Genomic DNA, 24437 nt, shown 5'->3' on the forward strand with positions numbered 1-24437 from the left:
TTGCTTTTCGAATACCCTCTTCGCGAGCCGCGCTCGCCTCATAGCCTAGTTATCTCTAGCTTATTCTACGTCACCGAGTACACAACCCTTGGAAAAGCTGTGAAACGCGGTGTTCAGTCAATTGAAAATAAACTTGCGCCTCTGTACCGTTAGGCACTGTGTGTAGCCGTCCTTTCAAGTGCAAAAACACTAGTCATGCAGTTGACAGAGCAGTGCGCATTTTGTATTATTTTTATAAGGGTTGTGTCATCGTTGTTCTACGGTTACTTTATTGCCAGTTACTTTAACATTTCTAATAATGCACGCTCAAACTAAAGGCATGCTGTCTGTTTGGCGCGGCCCTGCCTGCCGCCACAGGCAGGGTTACCACCCGCTTATCGTAGATAATAAAGAATTTTATTTTGGAAGGCTCATGACACGCTTAACGCCGTGTTAGATTAAACTATGCTAGCAATCTTGACTACTGATCCTTAATTAAGGCTGTTAGGTGCCTGTTTAATTATTAGACTATTTCTGTTGGTGGTAACCCTAGCCATGCGGTGCGCACGTCGCACCGCCGACACGCGCTCCACCCCATTGACGTAATTCCCAACAGCGAAGTCCACCTAAGTCCTAATATATAGAGAATAAATAAATAGACATGAAAATTATTTCCAATCACAACTGTCTCATATTTAGGATGAATACTCGTAGGTAATAGTCTGGCTAGCCAAAAATTGTTGACAGATATTTCGTTGTTGTATCACCAATTGTCTATGATTTAAAAAAAAGCTAAAAGTCAGTTGTCAATTTATGTTATTCATTCAAATTGTTTGCGGTTTATAAGGGTTTATTTTAAATAATATTAATAATGTCTATACTAGTTGAGTGAGGTTCGCAAACTATTATTTTAAGCTCGTAAATAATTACGACAATGTGCGAAGTCGACGTGTAGCGTTGTATAACGAAAAAATGCAATGTTTACAACTCCTAAGCAAATGTAAACAAAATTTGTTTACAATTAGGAGGTTGGTGCTCTATAAATATTTTGATACTTAGCATTCAGTATATTTGGCATAGTACTTATGTTTTTTTTTGGTGATGGATTAATATTACTGTATTATCGAGCTAGGTCTTATTTACACTACATTTCGTTTTTCGCCTTGTTACAATGGTATTTGGTGAGAAAGTGTTAACATATGTGTTTATCGTTGACTGTACTTTACATAGTGGTAGAAATTATGTGAGCTGACTTTGAGTGCACGTCAACGTATACTTAACTTATATCCTTAGGTACCTTACGTGTGCACAGATATTCAAAAAAAATATTTTCTAGTATCAAAACTATAACTCCTACTACACAAAGTGTGACCAGTCCAAGATTTTTTGTTTTTCCCGCCAAACATTTGTGTAATATTTCAGTAGCCAGACTCTACATATGCAAGCCAAATGAATCCGAATATTTTTTTGTTTTCAATAAGTCATAAATATTACGAATATAGCGTAGATTACGGAAGGCTAAAGTCAATAAATGTGTACTCGTATTTGCGATGTAGCGATGTAGGTAGGTAGCTATCCGTAGTAGGTATTATATAGTTAAGGTTGGACCAAGAGAAGTCTGCAACGATTTTGATAGCACACGCACTGCAAGTTTTTTTTTTAATAAATAAATAAAATAAATATTATAGGACAAGGAGTCTTTAACATTTCATACAAGTTACCTATATGGCTCGAAATGGAACTTTAATTTACGATTACTCCTGAGATGTTCATTTAAATTGTATGGTGTAAGACCATTGTAATCTGAATGAAATGCTTAATATAACTAACGTATTTAATTTGATAATTATTAATACTGTATCCGTGTAAATAGCTTTACAAAAACCACATACCTATTATGAGATCTTATTGTAGAAGATAAGAATAGGTATAGTAAGTTATCCTTAAAATATAGACATACACCGTCGCGGACTTTTTTGTAGACCGATGAAAGAGAGACAACCCCACCATACATAGTGTTTATATAATTTAAACGGATTAAGCAGCGTTTTCGATTAAAGCTCCTACACAGCGTGATTTTTTCCGATATCATTAGCAAACATCGTCATATTACATCCAATTTACACAAAACCTTAGCAAGTTATACACCTAAGCCTCCCTCAAGAATCACTCTATTGATAGGTAAAAACCGTATGAAAATCCGTTCAGTAGTTTTTGAATCTTAGAGTTGTTTTATAAGATGTAGTGAATTGACGTTTTCCCCTAGTTTTGCGGATGCTAGGTTGCGTGACAGTCGTGCACGTAGCGAATAAAAAACACTTCGGCAGCTTGTGCTATTAAAATCGTTGCAGACTTGTCTCGGTCTAACTCTAGGCAAATACTGCTTCATATACGAGTATAAATACATTATGGGAACACTAATTGTTTGATGGACAAGCAGTCGGGCGCAGTGATTAATTTACCTTTAGCTTGTTCATTATTTACGCCAATCATGGCCAAATTGGTTTAACAGATTGCGTTTGGCAAATTTATTTGCTAATTACAGTTCACGTTACAACAATAGAAGGTCGGCAACTAATTATGAAGCTTAATATATGTATTTGTTATATTAAGGGCGCCGTTCACTGAAATAAACAACAGTAGGCATATTTAAGGAAAGTGATTAATCAATATAGTAAGCCATTCAAAGCTTTTTTGTCCTCAACGAAAGTGTTAGATCGGTCGGTATTTTAATTTGGACACCCTGTTGGTTACAACGCATCATGGGGACATCGTTACTCGAATGATAAGTTAAAGGTCAGGGATTCTCGGAGCTTTCCACCCTGAAGGAGCGACTGTCGGGGAGCGGTGGAGCGGCGCGACGCGTCGCCGCTAAGGCACTGCCGCGGCCGGGCGCGGCACGTGAGCGCCTTCGGACGGAAAGTTTTGGCAAGTTTCATACCGAGGGACAACCGGACAAACTGTCAGAGGCGAGTACACCTCAGTGTCGGTTCATGTCTGATCCTGCGAACTCGGCTCTGACAGTCCCCGGAACACGAGACGGAGACGTTTTCCTTGCTCTGTCGACTCCTCGGCTAACTTACACCCTATCTCTAACCTACGTAGCGGTTGTAAAAATCACCTACAAAAGATATTAGTTTCATCCATATTTCAATACTATGTATATAAGGGTATATTTATCGACGAGTACATACATATAGGTAAATGTTTAACGTATCGGGACGTCTGACGCTACGGCCTACTGCCGCGGGGCGGCCTACGGGGTCGTACGTTATTCGTTGTTTGCGAAACGTTGCTCGAGTATCGCGGCGCCGGCGCCGCCTCCCCGCGCCTCCTCGACGCGGCCCCACACTCGCCACCTACACACTCATTCACTCGTACTAAGTAAATCAAAATACGACTAAACTATCTTCCGCTGTCGGGACGATCCACAAAATATTGCTTTTATATTGCTCGTGTTTACGTTGCAGCACAACCAAAATTCTTATTTAATACACGAGTGCCGAGTTCTGGAGGCCACAGATCACGAGCAGGTCGCCGAACGCTCGCTCCTAGTTTAAAATTTGTAAATTTATATTACGCTATTATCTAAATTCATATTAATACTTTACGTTTAGTTGTAAACCATACGGCGGTTACGGTCCCTAGTTGCGTGTGCGCGTGCGCTAGCCCGACTCGGCGGGCTCGGGCTGCGGGGAATCGTCGTCGCGCACGCACGCCGACTCCTGGTGCTTGTTGAGGTAGCTCTTCAGTGCGAATGTCTTGTGGCAGCGCGAGCACTCGAAGTTCTTATCGGAGGAGTGCGTCTGCATGTGCGCGCGGAGGTTGGAGCGGTCCGCGAACGCCTTGCCGCAGTGCGCGCAGCCGTACGGCTTCTCGCCCGTGTGCGAGCGTAGGTGCCCCTGCAGCAGCCACGGCCGCGAGAACAGCTTCCCGCACACGCCACACACGTGCGACAGCTGGTGCGTTAGCACGTGCATCGCCAGCGCCGGCATAGAAACGTAGGCCTTGCCGCACTCGCCGCAGCGCTTCGCCGATACCGAGTCAAGACTGCGGTGTGTCTGCTTGTGTCGCGACAAGTTCGAGGAAGTCGCGTACCGTTTTCCGCACTCGCTGCAGGTGTACTTAGATTTCGGTTCGGGTTGCGGTGGCGCTTCGACGGGCGAATTTACATAGTTTCGTCGTTTTGATCGGCCGTCGCTGACAAAAAAGGCGTCGTAGGTGTACGCGACGGTTTCTCGTGGTCTTTCGGGGCTCTGTTCCGCAGCTACGGGCTCAGGAGGCGGCGGCGGTGGCGGCGGCGGCTCGGGGGGCGCGGGGTCGACCCGGGGTGGGGTGGTGAGGAATACCGCGTGTTGGCTGAGGTCGAGGATGGCGTGGGCCGCGTTGAGGTCTTCTTCCGCGCGATGGAGATGTGCGGCGCGGTTCTCGAGGCAGTAGGGGCGGTAGATGTCCTTCTTTTTGGGCGGGAGAGAGAGTAGAGCGCCCGTGCTCGTGTAGCACATGGAGATGGACTTGCCGCTCGCCGGTGGCGGGGGAGGAGAAGAAGACTGAAGCTGCACGTGGAGGAAGGGCTCGGGGGAGGCGGACAGTTGCAGAAGGGCGTAGGAGAGCGGCGGGGAGGCGTCGGCCGTGGCGCTCACCTCGCTCGGCAGCTGCGCGGTGAACTGCGAGGAAGGCTGCTCCTCGGTGTAGCCTGTCGACAAACGATACTATTTAAATTCATACTTCCTTGAAGTTTTCTGTAACCTTTAAGGGCAGTGAACAATACGGAATTTTAAGCTTCGTCAAATGTTATTATTGTTATTAAATATAACTCCCTACCTACATAAAGTAAATTAAGTAAAAATTACAGAGCCTAACCAATAGCGTCTTGACGACCGGTGTCCAACACGTAATACGTAGGCCACAAACAATAATATATTTTTTGTCAGCTTGACAGAATTCAATTTAAAAAGTAGCAAGATACCTAGTTGTCTGGATGCTAAGACAGAGCCGTTATAGACAACGTTAATACAAAATTACAATTATCAAAATAATAGAAGCAAAAAGAAAAATAAAATTTCACTTCCACGATTTAACTTAGTTAACTTAGAAGAGTTAGAATAAGCTGAGAACAGTTAACAAAATTCAAACTAATTTTCCAAGTACGGTTTTTTAGAGCTGTAGTATAGTATAACTCACCGGATCACCGCCCCAGTGTGTGCTAACCGGGTAACAGACAGTACCTATTAGGTAACTATACTTTACTAACAAGGAAGGGTACCCAACTGGTCAGCTCCGATTTTATTTATTTTTATATATGTTATAGAGTAGTCTAAAATAACAGACACGTATTTTTTTTAGCTGCCCATACTTAACTTACTGGGAGAAATTGGCCTCCAAAGTACTGAAAAGTGACAAAACGCTCTAACTTCTGTAGAGAGTTATGTTCAAGCAAATTGCTAGTTAATTACTGGTTTGAATATAATGTTGGAGAACATGAAAAAATAATGGACACGTGTTTTGCTATTTCGGCTCAAATTCATATTTTACAAAAAAAAACACACTTCAAAATTTCATACTTGTCATCGTTTCACGCGCTTCACTTCAGTAAGTATTTCATGTGTTCACGTAGCCCGCCCGGCGCCGCCAACGCGTTGCAGCGCACCTGCAGCTCCGCGTTCATCATGATACCGCGCGCCTAAAACAGTCCGCCGGACGGTATCGGCCTGTCAGTTGTTCGGAACTGTCAAAATTTTGTTCTAACTGACAGGCCGATACCGTCCGGCGGACTGTTAATCAGTGGGCCCCTTTACAGGGTATTCAAATATTTCAAATGTACACTTTTAGGATTTTTGATGTTTCAAAATATGCTAGGACTTAATGTCCAAACCGGTTAACAACCATGACAACATTCATCACTACCGGGAAGTTTTTAGTTTTCATGATAAAAAAAAAACGAATAAAATAACCAACGTGAAGTTCGAGTGAAAGGATGAGAATTATGAAATTTTTAAGTGTGTTTTTTTTTGTAAAATATGAATTTGAAACGAAATAGCAAAACACGTGTCCATTATTTTTTCATGTTCTCCGACATATATTTAAACCAGTAATAGATAATTACTTGAACAAAACTCTCTACAGAATTTAGAGCGTTTTGTCACTTTTCAGTACTTTGCAGGCCAATTTCTCCCAGTAAGTTGAGTATGGGCAGCTAAATAAAATACGAGTCAGTTATTTTAGACTACTCTATAACATATATAAAAATAAATCAAATCGGAGCTGACCAGTTACCCAACTGGTAAGCTTCCTTGTAAGCCAATTGAAAATCGTTCATATTTAGAAAACGCCAATCGAAACTGTTCGATATTGTAATGATAATGAAATAACTTGTCCTCGCATCGTCATCTGGCGTTTGTGAATTAAACGATCTCGGCTAGTGATGGGCAGCTTGTAAATTACGAAAGTGAATTTTTTCTATTCGTTTGGCGTTTGTCGATGTTCGACTTGTCAAGTTTAAAAGGTGTCAGTCAAGTTCTTTGAGTTGACCGTGCACAATTGAACATAGCCCGCGTCCGCGCTACAGGTTACAGGATTGGCTACAAGTGACGGCAACCTGTGGAGCGACCTGTGGCCGATCTTAAGGACACACCGAGACCTACCGATCATTAAGCTACACCTGGCCTATCTATAACCGTGAAAATCGTAGTTTCGGGCAACTTTATAATTATGCCTTCATTGGAGTAAAAGAGAAAAATCCCCGCTATTTTCGAATTTCGTTTTTCGCGGTAGGCCCCCTGTATAGGAGGCGGTTTTCTTCAACCAGATCATATCCATAGTTAATAAATCCAGATCAAATTCATACCCTGTTATTACCATCATAATGCGCCAATACTCTTTACGCCATAAGATAAGTTAGGACGGGATTTCTGACTGTACCTATTCTAGGGCCCGCGTAGGTATACCTTGGTTACATTTAGATGATTCTAACTAGTACAAACTAGTATCTTATATTATTTATACGGGGGAAAGCTATATCTATTAATGGTACTAATCAATTACCGAATCCACCAATTATAATAGGTATTACTATAAAAAAAATTATAATAAAAGCATGAGCAGTTACAATAGTATTATAAATTTGATCATCTCCAATTAAAGATCCAGGATTTCCTAATTCTGCACGAATTAGAAGACTTAAAGAAGTTCCTACTATTCCTAGTGTCACAAGACAGACATTCGATTTCCTAACTCTTCTTAATCCTTTAACCTTTAACCCTTAAATGCATAGTGTTGCCAAATGTCTACAAAGCATTAGACAGCTCACAGATTTAAAAAAAAAGGCTTACGTTCTTGAACGCACCTTTATACCAAACGTCAAGATGTAGGGTGATGATTTAAGGGTTAAATTTATGCAATATTTTTAATTTATAAAATTACATTCGTTTTAAGACGAAAAGTCGGAAAGCTTGGAAAAAACCAGAAGTTGATAATTTTTTGTATGTGATTTTCAACGGTGTTTTCGGGGTTTGTAATTATTTTATATTTAAAAACTTTATCATAGATATATCACAAATAGTGTACCTTTCTAATGGTAGTAAAAAAAATCATATATCTATTACTGAAAATTACATATTTACATAAATATTATTAAATATGATTTAGCCAATTCAACTTCTAACACTGATTTCGCAGTGAAAATCGAAGTTATTTTTTTTTTACTATTTTTCCTAGAATCGGCAAACAATTATGTGATACATATATTAATTTCGGGTTAAAAGAAAAAATCATGGATTTAAAGGTTAAACGAGCAATAGCAATTCTTGTATACAGTGTGGAAAAAATGTATGGGTCCTGGAGAGAATTAGCTAATTTTTCTTTTATTTTTAATAAGAAACAAAACTGCATTCGAAGATTTTTTAAAGTTCGCTTGTCTTGTCTGGGAATCGAACCGACTAAAAATTCTAAAAAATAAACACTCGCTATTTTATTCTGTTAGTCGATACAGTTGATGTTAATGATAACATTTCGCCAAGAAACATTACGTCTTACACTCGTCCGTTCTACAAAATATCCATAAAATCGAATATTTAGTACTCAAGAATATTTTTAGACCCACAAAAATAAAAGAAAAATCTTTGAATGCAGTTTTGTTTCTTTAAAAAAATAAAAGAATGTTTCTGTTAAGTAAATATACGGTTGCCGCCGCCGCCGCCGGTCGCGCAATGTCTTAGCCGAGCCGTGAGGCTGTGTGTGCTACTTGGCCCTGCGGCTTGTGGTTTAAACTGGAGAGACTGTCGCTATACAGACAGTACAGCGCTGATTGCGACACACCATATTCAAGGGCCTTGTATCCGATCGCATCGGACACCAACAGCTTATTTCCCAAGACGTTTAGAGTCAGACCGTGAAAAGTCTGCAGCGATTTTGATAATAGCCCACGCAGTGCAAGTGTCATTTGAAACGTCAAACTTCTATGAAATTATGACGTATAAATAACACTTACACTGCGTGGGCTATCAAATCCGCTGCAGACTTTTCTTGGTGCAACTCTAGCCCTGCGACTAAAACGCCCAATGAGAAAGGCCCCTAGTATCCTCCTACAAATAATCTTACTGTATAACGGCGCATATAAGTATATCAAGCCCTATTCCGCAATAATAATACGTTTCCCCTAAGTATTTGATCAGAGCTCCTCTGAGACTTGATTGCAAAGATAACTAGCAGAATGTTTTCATTGTTGGAGTACGTTTATTCGAAGTATTAACACATGTCACACATGTGTAACCTAATATAATTATGTACTTATACTACTATTTTTTTCGCATAATGCCACATTCCCAAAATACGCTACCGGTATCCAACGCAAGTAATGTGTCATCTGCCATATTTTTATATACATAGATTACAACGAAAGCGTGTTGCATTACGCATCTGGTGTAGTTCGGCTTTTACATGCCTATCGCCCGGGCTTGGTATGACACCCCGGGAATCAGGGGATATTTTTTCCGTATTAGTATGTTGATTGGACATTTTAATTAACGTAAAACAATTAAAATTCATGACGGCGCCCGACGCGATAATGTTTCGAATGTTTTTTCACCAACACATTCGCGGACAACAATCCAATCTGATTATTTACACTCGTGGAAGCGCGAGTGTTCAGAAACAGGAAAATGTGGTTTGACTTTTTTATACGAAAGAATCATTTCGATATTCCTGCATTATTTGGTACAAAAAAACGAAGTTAGTCCCATCTGGGTGCATAGCCAATATGTCAATCGTTTACGCTCCATAACAAACCAAACGCAGTTGCTTCACTGTCTCTTTAATATGGAAGACTGATAGAGAGACACAAAGCGTTTCGTTATGTAACGCAAACGATTGTCACCTTAGCTAGGCACCAAGCAATTACCTTTAAGTTAAAATATATGTACCTATTCATATTTGAGTACCTACAACAAAACACGGTAAAATATAAAGTTTTTTTGTCAATCAACTGGCCTACTTAGCTGTAGCTGAGCTTTTTCCAATAAAAATGTACATCTCATTCATGTCTTCAAAATATTGACTTCTTGGGCTCATTTTACTCAGAATCATTTGTACATTCACGCCTCATACATGAAAAAATGTTTCCCAAGATTTCCTTTCCAGATCGTCACATTTTTGTATGAAAAGTTTTTTTATTTGTATGAACGTGACGCACTGGAAAAATATTTTTTCATACAAAATTTTGGGACACCTTTTTTCATGTATGAGGCGTGAATGTACAAATGATTCTGAGTAAAATGAGCCCAAGAAGTCAATATTTTGAAGACATGAACGAAATGTACATTTTTTTGGAAAACGCTCAGCTACCAGTTTAATTAATCTGAAATGGTCTGGAATAGTATGCAGATCAAAATTACACCCCTAAAACATAAAGCTACTTACCTGTATTATGAAGAATTTCACCTCACAAGCGCTTTTATTTCCACATATATCTCGGTCTCTCAGTTCTATTGTAAGGAAGCGCCATTGTACCTTCGTGGCTCAGGAAGTGGCCCCGACTTCGCCTTGACATACATCAGATTGTTAACAAACGACTTGAGAAATGTCGCCAAGAATGCAACGAATAACTACCAACGTATATCTAATGCGAACGGTGCACTGCGATTTCGGGTATGCGATATTGCATCTAGCTGGTCCCAATATGTTATAAATAGGTATAGGTACATATATGAGCTTGTATATGTTGTTGCGAACGCGTAAAGTCAAATCAAGACCATTTTTAAAGTTTGAATGCCGCTACTGGCCATGTGATTCATATAGAAAATATCGTAACCGCACCCGGCCGGTCAACTCGAGGTAAAATTGAAAACGTTTACGTCTGTTTGCGAATGGCATCGAGATATGCCCATCGGACGCCGTCCGTCAAACAGAAACCTATTCGAGTCTGCAATGTATCAGATAGCTCTATTACCAGACCGTTTCAATCATCGAAACGTTCCAAAACCACGAGACCGATTCTGTTATAACAGTTTGATATAGTTTTCTTCTTATTTTGATACGACCTGGAGGTCATCAGGCATCTCACGCGCGCCAAAAAAGTGAGAGCGTGACATCTTAAGAGACAACACGATTGCAACTTTGCAACGTGCCAATCGTTTACGCTCCGTAGCGAACAAAACGCAACTGTCGATGTCGCACTAATATGGAAGAATGATAGAGAGAGATGACTACGGACGTTGACGTGACGTAAGACGTTTAACGATTGGCACGTTGGCTATGCGCCCAGGCCGATTGATGCAGCATCGCGCGATGACTCAAGAGTCAGACCGGAGCCCCACTGCTGCGCACGCTACATCCACGGCCCGGCCCACGTTTTAATACAAACCGTGGGCAAGCCCACGACATTTTGTATAGGAACGTGGGTCGTGTACATAGCGTGCGCTCCGGCCTCAAGATCGTATAAAAAAAAGAAAAACACTGGTAAAACAGAATCGGCCCCCGCCGATTCGGCAATAGCCAGAAAATCGATTTAACAACTTGTTGGTTCGCGGCGTGGATAAATCGAATGGTGCGCCTCGGCGGGTGCAGCATTCGATTAATTAAGGCTGGGCGGACGCCGAACAAAGACCGGCAGACTACATGCTGTACACAACGTGTACCTCTGAACATGTTGAAGGTTCTTATAACAGTTATCCAAAGTTAAATGACCCAAAGTTAAATGACAATCGGCTTAGTACTCGTATTTGGGGAGGCACTAACGCTTTACGATTATATTATTCAATCATATCAATTCTACTTCCTGTGATATTCTAATGTTTCTAAAAAATGTACCCCTGAAACTTTCAAATTGCAAAAATAAGTAGGTATAGCGCGCTAACCGCGAGTAGAAGTACCCCATACAAAAAGCGCGCACCCTGTGAAGTCACAGTTTTTAGTTATTACGCCGCCCGTAAAAAAGGTTTTCTCGTTATACCGTAACAAATTAATCTAAAGTGTTGAATATACATTAGGGTAATGAAAAAAGAGATTACGTTTTAAAAACCCAAATATTTTAACCAAAAAATTTACAAAAATATGCGAATTTAACATTTTGCATTAGGTACCTAATTCCGTGTTGTTGAACGTGTTTATTGAACAAATATTTTAATTGTTTACCGTAAGTTCATTCAATTGTTTACCGTATTTTCGCCATTTCGTAGGCCACGTTAGTAAATTTAATAAATAAATGGCTATTTTATGTTAAATTGTAAACAACTGATTTACCTTTCGAATCGTAAACGTTCTTGTCATTAACATTTCCTTACATGGAAATTACTTCCAGAAGAGATCAATGTAATGTACCAACCTACAACAATAATTTGTAAGATTTTGAACTCTCACTGCACGGCATACGGTGGAGTATCACACAGCACTAGATGCCGTACCGGTGTAATTGTACAATGCAATTAATTGCCACTTTGAAAATTTAATGAACGCGCTGTTTCGGATGATCGTTGCTTTGAGCTTCGGTGCTTAAGGGTCTCCCCAGATATACCGACGCGCATTCGGCAAAAGCCGATAGGAAAAAGCTTTATGTCCGCGGAATAAGAGCGAAAAAGCTGTCGACCCATCGGCAGCCGATGCGAGCCGAGCCGAATGACGACTTTTTCGCTCTTATTGCGCAGATATAAAGCTTTTTTCTATCGGATTTTGCCGATTCCGCGTCGACATATCTGGGGGAACCCTAACTTGGCGAATCGACAGACAAGCCTTGTTAAATTATGAATTACTAATTATACAGGTTGGCTATTCAGCTTGTTGCTTTTATCTATAAGTACCTACCTATAAGTAGACGATTAGGAAAGGATAAAGTCAGAAGAGGATAATCTTTCTTTTATATTTCTGTTTAATGATTGTATTATGGCATCATACTCAGTGTTTATTTATTTATAATTTTAAACTTTATTACACTTAAAATAAGAAGGTACTTGGTGTTCGACTCGCAAAGTGGAGAACCTCTCGGGGCGTAACTAAAGTGAAAACCATAATTTAATGCGCCAATCGAAAAGTATCAGAATATCAGAAGCGAACGGGAAGTCAGTAGATGCTTATCTTATCACCTTATCAGATATATATTAGGATTATAAAATATTGTAAGACGCAAGTAGCTAGAATTGTTTATCAAATATTTATTAGAATTATAATATTTTCAGAAAAGGAAATAAATATGTTTTGTCGCTATTTTTGGTCCATTTTTTCTTTGAACGCGCTCGCCCCCGCTTCCATTCCCGCTTTTACAGCGTTCACCAACGTACTTATATACTCCGCTAAGCTCTTGGAAATGTCTGCAACATTCTTCTTCTTTTCATCGGCTATTTTACCCACAGCCTCTTTGAACTTTTCAGCGGTTATTTCACTCTTGTTGGCGACGTCTGCGAAATATGATCGTACTTTGTCCTCGCTCTCTTTCGCTTTGTCGATAATTTGACCTAAGAATAAGATAACGGCCGTGTTTTAATATCTGGTATAAAGTAATAAGTACTCGACAGGTCGTTAATACACTACAGGGTTAGAAAAAACGTCGTTACAGGCCGAGTAGCCCAGATACCAATCGCTTACGCTCCGTAGCGATCGAAACGCCACTGTCACTGTCGCACTAATATGAGTAATATGGAAGAGTGATCGAGAGACATAATGCTTTTCGTTGTCGAAGCGATAGCGATTGTAACCTTGGCTAGGCCGGCAGGGGTGTTAACATTCTACAGGGAATTGCAGAGCAACTTTGAGAATTGATGCTGCAAGCATCAGCGGCGAGCCAATTTGGTCGCTTTTTTCCTTACGACCACTCGACCTGGGTTTATTTAAATACCTGACACTATACGTAGGTAGGAAAATTTGACACAACAAGATTTTGTTTGCTTTAAAGTGTGACATAGTTCCAGAATAGACCAGATCTGACAGCCACAGCGGGTCTGTATGCATCTATGTGCTAGTGTAATAATCTGTGCAAGAATTTATTAAGATTCAAATTGAATAGATATCATACGTTCCTATATACGTTATGAGTAGCGTGTATAATGCACACTAAAATTATGTCTCTAAATACAAATCTGTACCCCCCGTATCTGTAAGGACTGTTAGAAGAAAAGAGAGTATCTACTCATCTACTTCTATATTTATTAGGTACTGTGAACTTACTTTCCTGTAGGCACTTTACTATGCCATCTACGCTATTTTTTCCAGCTTTCTTAATTTGATCATAAGTTGCTTGCAAATCGTCTGTTAATAAATAAGCAAAATAATAATTGATAGTAAGTAGGTACCCACGTAAATTAATCTACTGTATTATAGTGGACGACCCGTTTCTCTTTACAAGCGTTGTCCCCATATTTCTCTCTGGAGGACAACGCTATTGAAATTGAAAATATTTTCACACAATATGTTGTATATAAATCACAGCTATGCTTCGTTGACTTGGCAGTGGGGTCTGGTATAAGTACTAACGTGTTGGGATTGTTACAAATATAAGTTTAAGACGCGGTAAAAATATTAATATATAATAAAACAATTCAAAAACTAAACTAACAAAAATTACAATTAACAAGGGAGTGGTCTCAATCTCAACCTGTGATACAAGGTACAAGACAACTTGTCGAGTTGATGATTGTTATACGATTTAGAAGCGAAAACCAAACTCCTTACAATTTTTTAAAGCAACTAACTCTTACAATAAAAAAAAATCGAAAAACAACAAACGAAGGGACATAGCTATGGTTAATATACATTATATGTAAATATCTGGTTGCTGCTGTTTGGAGCTGGGGTTTGGAGTGCCCTGTTCTAGAGCGCTATTACTAAATAAATAAATATTATAGGCAGGGTCACTACCCACTAGGCCAGACCGGTCGACAAAAACCAGTAGAAATACGGGACATGATACTTAAATACGGTGACAGTCCCGTATATACGGGACGTATGGAAACCCTAGCTACACGTCACCACTACACCTTGTAAAACCAAGTCCCCCGCCGCGTCTGCCTGTTTGTGTGTATGTATGTTCGCGATAAACTCAAAAACTATTGAACGGATTTTCATGCCGTTTTCACCTTTCATTAGAGTGATTCTTGAGAAAGGTTTAGGTGTATAATTTGTTAACCCGTGCGAAGCCGGGGCGGGTCGCTAATGTAGTCATCTGGCAGGCTGGCTTGCTGCATTTGTATAAATTAGCCCTTTACAAGCTTGCAGTAAATGTATTTGACGTGTAAAGTCCTACGTAGTTACGTAGAATTACGCCTTAATGTCTTAATAGTAAATAGCAATTATTATTCGAATTACATAGATTTCAATTATACTAACCCATGGTACTAGTATTCGTCCAAATATCAATGGGAGATACTCGAATAAACTAGCGATTAAGTATATAGTTACAAACTATTATAATGTATCTTTATTCTGAATAATAAACATCATTCATGCATTGAACAAATTTTCTCCGGAAACATATTTTAGGTTGTCATTCGTCACGTCAAAGCATTCGTTCGAAATGAGTCCAATACTTACTTTACTTTTTGGTCCAAAACGTCTTTAGGAAACGTCCAAAACCTAATTTAGCTACTTACTTTACTCTTTGACATAAAACCACTCAGACATCGAAATATAGGGCACTACTTGAGCACAGAGACAAATAAAACCATTATAATATACACTCTTCGTAACATAAAAATTATAGAGTTACGATTTTGATTGCACACGCTGTGCAAGTGTTATTTTAAACGTCAACTTCTATGAAATTATGACGTTTATTTAACACTTGCACTACGTGTGCTATCAAAATCGACGCAGACTTATCTTGGTCTAACTCTAGCTCACATAGTTGTAAAGTCTAGAGAACGACAACGCTAAGATTTCATGCTGCCATCCTATGGGATATGTATGTATGCATTGTCACCGCCCAGTCAGGGAAAACTAAGTGAAGCCGGAGTGGAGATACTGCCTACAATCAGAAACATGAACTAACTGCGCCTCAGCGGCATTATGTACATATTCCACAGATTTTAATTTTTAACAAGCAGAAACGTCTGTGAACGACATCCACACACCCAGGGTTCGACATCCAGGGTCGTGAGTTCAAGTCTCACCCAAGACAGTAATTTTTCCACTTTTAAATTTATTCCACAGATTTATTCGGTGATATTATTACGAATCAACAAAACAATGTCATAATTTTTCTACTCATTTATTTCTATTTAAGAAAAAAAACTTGTCCCTATTTCATTCCCAAGGCGTCGAGTGCTTTACTAGCACCCGCTTGGACCGCGGCCCCCAAGGCACTCGCATACTGCTGCAAGTTTTTCGTTAGATCTCCAACATTCTTCTTCTGGTCAGAGGCTATTTTACCGACAACCTCTTTGAACTTATCGGCGGATATATCGTTCTTGTTAGACTCTTTTGCGAAATATGATCGGACTTTCTCCTCGCTTTCTTTGGCTTTATCGATTATTTTAGCTAAAAAATATAGTGTCATTTTAGTATTATAAAGGCTTTTGGGTTAGTTGATCATTATGACAACTTTATTAAGGGATTACAATTAAGAAGGTACTTTTCCAATAACCTAATTTGACGTCACTAGATCCATAGTGTTAGAGCCGCAATAGGGACTATTACACAAAACTCTGCGTAGAGGGCGGCACTAGCAGAATCACAGGGCCTACCGCGAAACACGAAAATCGAAAGTTCGGTTTCTGCCTCTCTATCAATCTTGCCTTTTAGAATAGAATAGAATAGAATAGAATAGAAATGGTTTATTTGGTGTTGAAATACATGCTTAACCTATAATACATCTCATTCTAGTACAAGACACCAAAATGGATGCCACTCAGCATATGCCGATGACTAATGTCCTTAGCCATGGCGCTGGTTTTCAGGGCAACCAATTTAAATACACATAAAAAAATATGAAATAAAGCAAAACTTAAGAGAGAGAGATAACATATGTGAGAAGAGGTGACAGTTGGGTTAATTAATTGACAACAGTACATAATTCCGTGCTTGAACAATTTGGAAGTAGAACTATGTGTTTGTAAGCATGAAACGAGCTTAATAGCTAAAAAAATATAATATAGCGCAAGTACGTCAGCTCAAATCGATCAGCTTAGCTTTTCGATCGATAGAGAGGCAGATACCGAAATTTCGATTTTCGCTTTTCGTGGTAGGCCCTGTGATTCTGCTAGTGTCGCCCTAACAAACCGCCTTGATGCATCAATGTCATAATGAAAACTTGTCAATAAAACTGTTTAAGACCTAGTATGAATACCAGAGAGATGGCTTACTATGTGCAGTGGTGCTGCACTCTGGCAGCAGAACATTGCAGTAATACTCCCTATTATTAGAAAATGTTTTCCAAAGGTACAGTCGCTATCAAATAGACAGTGATCAAATATGTCGAAACACACCTTTATTACCATAGAAATAAGGATGTGTTCCGGTATATTCGGCCACTTTGCCCGAAATTATTTATTAAATGCTGACTGTACAATTACTCCCGGTAATGTGGTATAACGATAGTTCGCAATAATCCTTATTGATCACATGCAACAGATTCTAGCTAGAGGGAACTTACATTCCTGAAACCAATGCACAATGCCATCCACAGAGTTTTTTCCAGCATCTTTCATTTTATCATACACCGCTTGTAAATCACCTGTTATGTGAAAGAAAAAACTATGAATATTACTCTAATCTCTTTTATACGTACAGTCAAAGAATTTATTTTTCACCTCAGCAGCTCGAACAAGGGTACTTTGCTCCTTAAAAATAGTGAGCAAAATGCGATTTTGCTCACTGAGTGAGACAAAATGACATTCAAGTGACCTTTATAGTCAAATGTCATTTCAACATGCGGGGTCTAATACAAGTTCGAAATACTTGGGTTCTATTATCTCTGTCCCTTTCACACTGTTAGCAAAAAGAAACAGACGAAAAAAAGTTCAAACGATATTCAACGGTATATTTACTGTTTATAATAGACCCCCGAAAAACTTCAGAACGCATCGTTCCAAACCACGTACGAGCTCCGTACGAGTATGAATTCTTAATAATTATTTAATTAAAATAAAATTTAAGATTTGATAAAAATACTATATTTTAGGTATTTTATTGTACAATTAAAATAATGAACTCAAAAAATACACAGATTATCACGCAAAATTAATTATTTTACTTTTAAGAATTTCTACTATAGTTGACAAATAGTACGTATCCGCAATTCGGACCGTATCTTATAAAGTTTTTTTTTTTACAAAAAAAAAGTTGTCGGTTGAAGTGTCAGTTTTTTCCGTATTATTTTACTGAAATTTATTATTACGTTTTGTTTTTGTGTTCGATTGCGGTAATTGAACTTAATTGTTTGTATATCTTAAGAAAACATCAGTGCATAGGTATTAAGTGACGAAGAAGGATTACATTTTTTAAGTTGTCTAATAGGTATGTTCTCACTACTAAGGTGTGAAAAATTTTGTGTACTACACGAGATCAAAGTTATTTACATCTCGTGCGCTTTTGAGTCCCTTACTACGCTCAAGATTCTAAATTAGATTCACTCGCTACGCTCGTGAATCTATTATAGAATCTTTCGCTTGCACGGGACTCAAAATAAGCACTCGAAGAAATATCAAACTTTGATCTCTTGTTGTACAAATAACTATACCTACTCATTTCGTACCTTGTCACATGCTTGTCACAGTGACAATCAATATGAAAGTCGCTAGAGACCAGTACGTCTACCACCAGTTTTTACATTGACATAACGCTCACGTCTACGTAATTTACTTTCTGTACATCTCGCTTGCACTAATATGCGAGTACGAGCGGGATGCATAGAAAGTAAGTTACGTAGACGTGAGCGTATATGTCATTGTCAAAACTGATGGTAGACGTACTCATACCATTGTGACTGTGACAAAGTACAGTCGACGTCAAAAATATGTTTACACTTTTGCACCTTACTCCTTTGTAATAAGGCTTAAAGTGTAAACATATCTTTGACGTCGACTGTACAAAATGGATTGGAAATTAAATTTTTGAACTGTACAAACAGCAGCACTCTTAACTGTCCACCGGTGGACCTTATTCCTACAGGCATAAGGTCCACCCATGGACAGTTAACAGCGTGGGCGATGGTGCATGGGAAGCAGTATCAATACCCCACATACAACGCAGAATCGTGTACGACTATTTTGAAGTAGAAAACTATAAGTTGGAGGGCGAAAAGGTGAAATATTTTATATCGTTATAAAATCAAAGATATTGAAATGCAAAGTACCTATCATCGATTTCTAAGATTATGTTTATAACCCCCAGGAACAAGATGGAATTAAAAGTTAAAACTAAGGAGTGACAGGGCCACAACATGTGCTATCTACATAATAATACCTTCGAATATGGGGTGGCTATACAAATACAGGCCCGGAAACTTAAAAAAACTTACTGACTCGTAAATAAAATACTTATATCATTGCTATGTACCTACTTTATGTAGTATTTCATTATGTAATTATATTAAATACTTATGTTAAGCCCCCCGTTCACACTCCTACCTCGTAGTCCGCCTCGTTGGGTAAGATTGTGTATGGGGGTTGCGGACTACGAGCCGTCCTACCGTTTAGCCGTTTGTAGGACGGCTCGTAGTCCGCAACCCCCATACACAATCCTACCCAACGAGGCCGACTACAAGGTAGGAGTGTGAATGGGGGGCTTTACCCATGCTACTTGACTGATTGAGTTGGAGTGATTTGAAATCTTGGAACTACGATTGTTACAAACTAAACTGTAATCTAGTAAAACTGCATCGGAATTTTCTGGAACAAAACTTGGTAAATAAAAAACTTATCTACGAGTATAAATGACACCTGAGAAGATCTGCTGATGATAAAACGTCAGATCTTTGCGTCAGATTGACAACAAGACGTAGACAAGGCTTAGAATAGAAACCGGAAGAAGAGACATTTTATTAGGCCGCTAATGCTGTTGCTCAAGCCGTTGAAAGACCGTAAGGGCTCATTCCCACGAGCGCTTTTACAACGTGCGTTAATAAAGCGTTTGAATGACACAAATGGATACATGTGTGTTTATTCACACGATGGCGGTGGCGCTTTTTATCAAGCTTTGTTGGATTTTCGACTTTAAATGTTGGTCGTCAAATCGAATTTAGCGTGCGGACGGATTCAAGCGCTTTTTTAACGCGCGTTGAAAAAGCTCTCGTTAGTATGAGGCCTTAGCCCCCATTCCCACGGGCGCTTTTACATTATAACTTGATTCAATAAATAAATTCACACGCCAGCGGTGGCCCTTTTTATCAAGCGTTGTTTAAGCATTGGTCGTTAAATCGAATTTTAGAGTGCGGACAGATTCAAGCGCTTTATTAACGCGCGTTGAAAAACCTCTCGTGCGAATGGGGGCTTAAGATGAAATTTGATAAGAGTTAGACCAAGATTTGCAACGACTTTGATAGCACACGCAGTGCAAGTGTTGTTTTAGTGTGCTATGCTATCAAAATCGTTGCAGTCTTATCTTGGTCTAACTCTACAAACTTGTATTCTTAAATACAAACCGACCCACACCATACCTAAAACTATTAGAAAATTCATGTTGAAATTCGCCTTAGAGCATTTAGTAACTGGAGACGCCTTGGCTGTCATTTCTGTACAAAACAGTCTGCCGATTTTTGCGGAGGAGAGACACGCAAATGTATGGCTATTTGTACCTACATGATTTGTTCGTAACGACAGAAGTACAAATAGCCGTATAAACCTCAGTCCATACAAATGTTTGCACAATTGTGCATGGTTTTCGGCAGAGGGGTAAGTTCTTAAAGGCGACTCTGGTTATTAAATGCTCTAAGGCACAATGTTTTAACGCTGCTAGGTAAGTGTTTCAGTTCGGCGTTGCACAGAAATGCGCCAAGACGATAGCCTTTCGGCCCCGTTCCAAGCTTTCACTTTGAAAGCACCTAAGAGCTTTATGAAGTGCCAGTCAATAACGGTTTTATGTTTTTTGCATAACCTGCTTTTTGAGTTGTGTGAGAAAATGCTGAATAACAATACCTACAGCCGCCGTTTGTGTATGTTTAGAATGCTCTTTAGTGAGCAATAGTGAGCTAAATCAATTTTTAAACATGCAGATATGTCTGCTAGCGATATTCCAAATTTTATATTAAAGGAAAAAATGGAAAAATTTACGCTACCGGCAGGATTTGAACCCGAAACCTACGCAATCCGTGCGTTTGCTCTAACCAATTGAGCTACGGAAGCCTACCAGAACCGCGTGAATCTTTCCATTCCTTCCCTTATGTATACACGCCTGGGGTGGCGTTTGGGGGAGGGGGGAGCTATACTGCCGGAAGGGTAATTTTTTTATTTTCTATTTTCAAATTTTTGAATCCGTCTGCACGCTAAATTAGATTTAACAACCAACGCTTAAAGTCGAAAATCCAACAACGCTTAATAAAAAGCGCCACCGCCATCGTGTGAATAAATACACGTGTATTATCCATTTGTGTCATTCAAACGCTTTTTTAACGCGCGTTGTAAAAGCGCTCGTGCGAATGAGCCCTTAGTGCCACATATATCAGGCTCAATTCATAACTGTCAAAATTTACCGGCCAGGGACTTATAGCTTGAGCGATCTTCAAGGTCATAGAGTCTGTGCGGAAAGAGAAGAGTCGTAGTCTCGTAGAGCGTATTGGATCCCATATATTATATTTCACGACTCTTCTCTTTCTGCACAGACTCTCTGCCCGATTCGAACTTTAAGATACGTCAAATAGATAGATCTAGTGGAAACGATATAGATTAGATGTGCCAGTGTCAAAAGTGACGTTTTTATTTGAAGAAACATCACATTTGACACTGACATATCTAATCCATATCGTTTCTAGATCTATTAATTGACGTATCTGAAAGTTCGAATCGGGCCGCAAGTAGTTACATATTTCAATCGGGCTCCAGTTCTCATTAGTGTGCTACGACGTAGGACGCCGTAGCGCGTAGCATGCCCTCTACCGATAATAACGAAAAAAGGCTGAATTTAAAGTTACTCTGCACCGGCAGAATAAACTCAGATAGCATCAAACCCTGTTTTGGACTTAACCTCAGAGAGTCATCAATAAACAAAGGTGTTGGCAGTCAGGCACCAATGCGCGTTTAATTTTAAAGTATAAGTAGCATTTGAAAGATCGCTGTTGAAGGAGGCGGCGAGAACAAGCCCCAACTTGCCGACAACTTCCGAAGAGTTAAGCCCACTGTGTGAATAATTAACTTTCGAGGAGATATTCTCGCTTCTTATCGAGACGGGAATTTCGTTAAGCGCAATCGATTTTAGCGCTCGCTGAACTATTGGGGCGGCGAAAAGAATAATGAGTTTGTGTCAATAAGTCTTTAGGGACAGGAGGTAATGTAAAAATAAAACTTCTTGAAAATACTTCTCGTTCGTTCTCCGTTGTATCTTTTGTCTGTCACTAAGATAGTCGCCGTTATTGCCAGTCTTTGACAAAATATACGGCTGATAGGAAATTTCCGACAAGCCTAACTTACGAGTATCTTGTTAACTATTAAAATATTCAATGGCACGCAGTGCAAGTGTTATTTATACGTCACAATTTCATAGAAGTTTGACGTTTAAAATAACACTGGCACTACGAGGGCTATCAAAACCGCAGCAGACTTTTCTTGTTCTAACTTTCGATTCCCTAATTCACTACGTACACCACAGAATGAGCACAGATCTACAATGATGCTTAAGGCCCCATTCACACGAGACCTTTTTCAACGCGCGCTAAAAAAGCGTTTGAATGACACAAATGGATAATCATGTATGTATTAACACGAAGGCGGTTTTTAAGCGCGGCGCTTTTTTATCGAGCACTGTTCGATTTTCGGCGTTGAGCGTTGGCCGTTAATTGAATTGAGCATACGGAACTCCGTGTATCTGTTCTCACAAGCGTTAAAAAAGCGTCGGCGCTGCTGTCAGTTAGCTGTCAAGTGTCAATATTTGGTGTCAATCGTCATAGCTGTGCTGTGATGCGTTTGAATGCATAGCGTATATCGTACCATTCGTAATAAATAACTATGTGGGAGAGCGATCCTAAATTGTTAATTCTAGAAGTTGAGTCTCGACCTAATATTACTCTATGTTAAAGCTTTACCGGAATACGAAAATAAACTACTTAAAAATGAACCGTGTTTTTATTACAACACGTTCAAAAGGCAGGGAGTACGACTAAAGAGTGATTTTTAAGCGTTCATATGAACATAATTATTAGAAACGGTAAAAATGCGCCAACGTCGGGTTTTAACGCTACGCTTTTTAAGCTCTCGTGTGAATGGGGCTTAATAATTGAAGTGTGTAAAATGGAAGCCATCACGGATATGGACATTTCAGATGAAGAAACGTGACCATGTTTGAGCCACTTGAATATGTACCAGCACGTAAAGTTGGCGAACTGGAATATCGAAAAGCTGTTATTTCTGTATTCTATACTTCCAGTGACACATGACATCATTCCGATTTTGGTCGCACTTTTGAAATTTGACAGGCAATCTTGTACATTTGCAGATCTGTGACATACACATGCTGTCTTTGCACATACCGTAAAATGGGGTGAGTAGGGACAAAACTGACATTCAAACCTCGATAAAACTTTATTTTTACTTGTGGCAAACTAATTTTTATACATAATAGGTTGAATTTTAGTTATATTATGATTTTGTGTAGTTCCATTTCATAACTTTAAAGGTAAATACGAAATAGTAGGAAATCCCAGCTCACCCGTAGTAGGGGTGAAGAGGCATTTCCTACTAAGGTGAGTTTTGAAAATTGTTGGATCGACACTTTGGGATTATGAACATTATAATAGCTTGATTTGTTATTAGAATATAATTTCCGAAGCAGTAGCCTGTAAAAACCAACTGTACCTAGATAGGTAGGTACTCGTACCTATCAGTCACTCCCAATGGAAAAGTACGTTTTTTAAGTAGACATGTGTTAGTAAGTATCACTAGCAATGATCGTTAATTTTCCAGCAATTTTGGTGCAGCATAGTAAAAATAAAGGATTTTCTTCATATTTTTCTTGGGAGAGGATTGGTTAAGGTTAATATTACTGTTATTAACCCTAATTATCTATTCCAGTAGGGCATACAGATGCTTTTAACCAACAATGCTGCACCAAAATTGCTGGAAAATTAACGATCACTGATCACTAGTCAAGACTCACTAGTCTTGGTTGTCAACCGACAAAATAATTGTTAACCCTTATCTTGGCATTGTAACACCCGTGATACATGGAACATAAAAAAATCTAGCAGGTTCACTTTATTACTTAACAAAATAATTCTACTATAGATATGTCGATCTACCCTCCTTTATTATAGCAAAAAATGATACATACAAGTGTCATTGTAAATTAATTAGTAATTATCAACATAGCGCCGCGGAAACAACAGATCTTGTTTCGTACTGTAAGTTTTGCACTTATTTCTTAGATTAGTATATATTTTTGCATAATCTACATTTTAATGCACTTACTATCTGTTAGTGTATTAGGATTCACATAGTGGTCCCATTTAAAAACATTTTACACATAAAATATTTGCATAAAACTGTTACGTATTATATTTAATACATTGCCAAGTTGTCGTCAAAATAGGTGTAGATGATTTATTTTAATTTTAATTTTTTTATGTTTGTGGGTGGTTGATATATAAGGTGCTAACAAATTAGTCACGGATATTTTTACAGCTGATAGTACTCGGTTCTTGGAGTACATTTAAGTATGAAACATCATTGGTTTTGTTATGTTTTTTTTGGAGAAAACTAGGAAACAAATTTGCTACGTTAAAACACCCTGTTAGTAAGATAATTAAATGAGACCTCTTTAGACATTCTAGAACCTCTTAAAACTTGACGTGACGTGACATGACAGACAGTGTTAAACATCTTGACAGGTACATA

The 24437-nt window shown here is 39.1% G+C and overlaps 1 protein-coding gene across 1 annotated transcript in view; it reads right to left on the reverse strand.

Annotated features, from left to right (window-relative positions):
- Window positions 1-2666: 2666 nt before the first annotated feature.
- LOC134805342 (transcriptional repressor scratch 2-like) overlaps window positions 2667-24437 on the reverse strand; it is a 54004-nt gene continuing 32233 nt past the window's right edge. Inside the window, exon 2 of the mRNA XM_063778673.1 lies at window positions 2667-4675. Within this exon, the coding sequence (XP_063634743.1) occupies window positions 3645-4675 (1031 nt within the window). The 3' untranslated portion in view covers window positions 2667-3644. The remainder of the gene's footprint in view (window positions 4676-24437) is intronic.

The sequence above is a fragment of the Cydia splendana genome, chromosome Z (genome assembly GCF_910591565.1).
Source record: "Cydia splendana chromosome Z, ilCydSple1.2, whole genome shotgun sequence".
Lineage (NCBI taxonomy): Eukaryota > Metazoa > Arthropoda > Insecta > Lepidoptera > Tortricidae > Cydia > Cydia splendana.